This window comes from Peromyscus leucopus, chromosome 4 (genome assembly GCF_004664715.2).
Source record: "Peromyscus leucopus breed LL Stock chromosome 4, UCI_PerLeu_2.1, whole genome shotgun sequence".
NCBI lineage: Eukaryota > Metazoa > Chordata > Mammalia > Rodentia > Cricetidae > Peromyscus > Peromyscus leucopus.
Window position 1 is genome coordinate 64172768 of NC_051066.1, and position 2001 is coordinate 64174768.

At 36.2% G+C, this 2001-nt stretch overlaps 1 protein-coding gene across 1 annotated transcript; it reads right to left on the minus strand.

Moving 5' to 3' along the window:
• Positions 1–367: 367 nt before the first annotated feature.
• On the minus strand, positions 368–1303 carry LOC114683698 (olfactory receptor 4C46-like). Its single transcript, XM_028858008.1, has one exon. It carries the CDS (start codon positions 1301–1303, stop codon positions 368–370), a length of 936 nt encoding a protein of 311 aa, XP_028713841.1.
• Positions 1304–2001: the final 698 nt, after the last annotated feature.

A 2001-nucleotide genomic window follows, 5' to 3' on the forward strand; every position in this document is an offset into this window, starting at 1 on the left:
ATAGCAAATACTCAATTTCAAAAGACATAGTTTGTTGTGCCTAGATAATGAATAAGATAGTTGAAACAGAAATCAAGATATTCTGACCTGAATAGCCTTGTAGCTCACCTCATTATAACAAGCATTTCTAGAGTGAGACACAAGAATTAGTACCGAATAAGCATTAGAGAGAATAAATGTGTGTTATACCAGTAGTGCAATTATAACCTAGACAGGGTTAGGTTTCTCCATTATATGGTTCTTATTTCTGCTTCCTTCAATGCCACACCATAGATGACAGTTGTTTTAATCCCCATGCTGTAAATGTTCTATATGGAGTCAATAAAAATGTACATTGAAACCTTTCCTCATTTTCACAGAAATATATTTATTTGTCTTCTGAATGAATTTTTCTATTGAACAGTCCCCTAATAGCATCTTTCATTTGAGCATTTCTCAAGGTATAGATTAAAGGGTTTAACATGGGAGTTATCATTGTATAGAATACAGCAACTGCCTTGTCAATGGGTAATGTAATTGCAGGCCTCATGTACACAAAAATGGAAGGCACAAAGAATAAGACAACCACTGTGATGTGGGAGACACAAGTGGAGAGGGCTTTGTGCCTCCCTTCTGCACTGTGGTTTCTTAGTGAGCACAGGATAACTGTGTAGGAGCCCAGAAGAAGAGTAAATGTTAATAGACAGATAAACCCACTGTTGGCAGCAACAAAGAGACCCAGAATGTGAGTATCAGTGCAGACCAGTTCAAGCAAAGGGTTAAGATCACACATAAAGTGATCTATGACATTAGGGCCACAGAAAGGTAAATCAATAATGAACAGGATCTGTATGATTCCATGAAGAAAGCCTCCCATCCATGACACTCCCACTAGTAGGTTACATACTATTCGGTTCATGATAGTTGCATAGTACAGCGGCTTGCAGATGGCCACATAGCGATCATAAGCCATCACTGTAAGCAGGATGACTTCAGCAGCTGCAAAGAAATGCTCTCCAAAGACTTGGGCCATGCAACCATTGAACTGGATAGTCTTTTTTTCATGAAGTGAATCAAAAATCAGTTTAGGGTTATTGACAGAAGAATAGCAGGCATCAATAAAGGAGAGATAGGCAAGGAAGAAGTACATAGGGGACCCTACCAATCGACTGTGTGTAATGGTGACCAGAATGAGCAAATTTCCAGAAACAGAGACTATATAGATGATTAAAAACACCACAAATACAATTGCCTGCATATTTTGGTTCTGTGTGAGCCCCAGGAGAACAAATTCTGTCACATTCCTCTTCGCCATCTGCTTCATGGAAAAGTTAGTCACATTGCCAGGAAAAATAATGCATCGTCAACTTCATTTAATTTCTTCATTCTCATAATTAATATTTAGATGCTGCTCAGTTGTAAAATTTTGTGGATATTGTTATTGTTGTTTCTCATATACAAAAAAACAGTTCTTCATACTTTGTGTTAGTCAAGTTGACTCATGGATGACAGAATGAAGATACATGCAAAGAGTACAAACATCAACATTGTTGTAGACAAAGCTGGAGGTGGAGGGTTTCAAGGAGGTAAAGAATCAAAGTTATGGCCACCACGGTGAAGCTAAAGATTTTTTTCTCTAACTTATGAAATGAGGAACCATAAAAGGTAATTAAAAATATAACTTCCAAACAAGCAAGTCATTTGAATAAGAGGAAACTCTGGGAACCAACATAGTAAGTTGACTTTTGTGCCTTGGAAGAAACAGAATTGAGTTCATTTCTCCATCAAATCCAGGAAAAGAAACTGAGGCATTAGACTATTTATCAAGTTTTCTTTTCATCACTTAATAAAGGTATTTTTGCTTTGCAAGGAACAAATACAAATAAGTTATGAGTCTATCTTTTTCAAACAAATTAAGAGAATCTGGAAAAATATTCATCTTGATATACCTATCCAAAATAAATATTAATGAGTAATTAGAATAGCCTAACAGTGAATATAAAGAAGGTCAGGGTAATAATA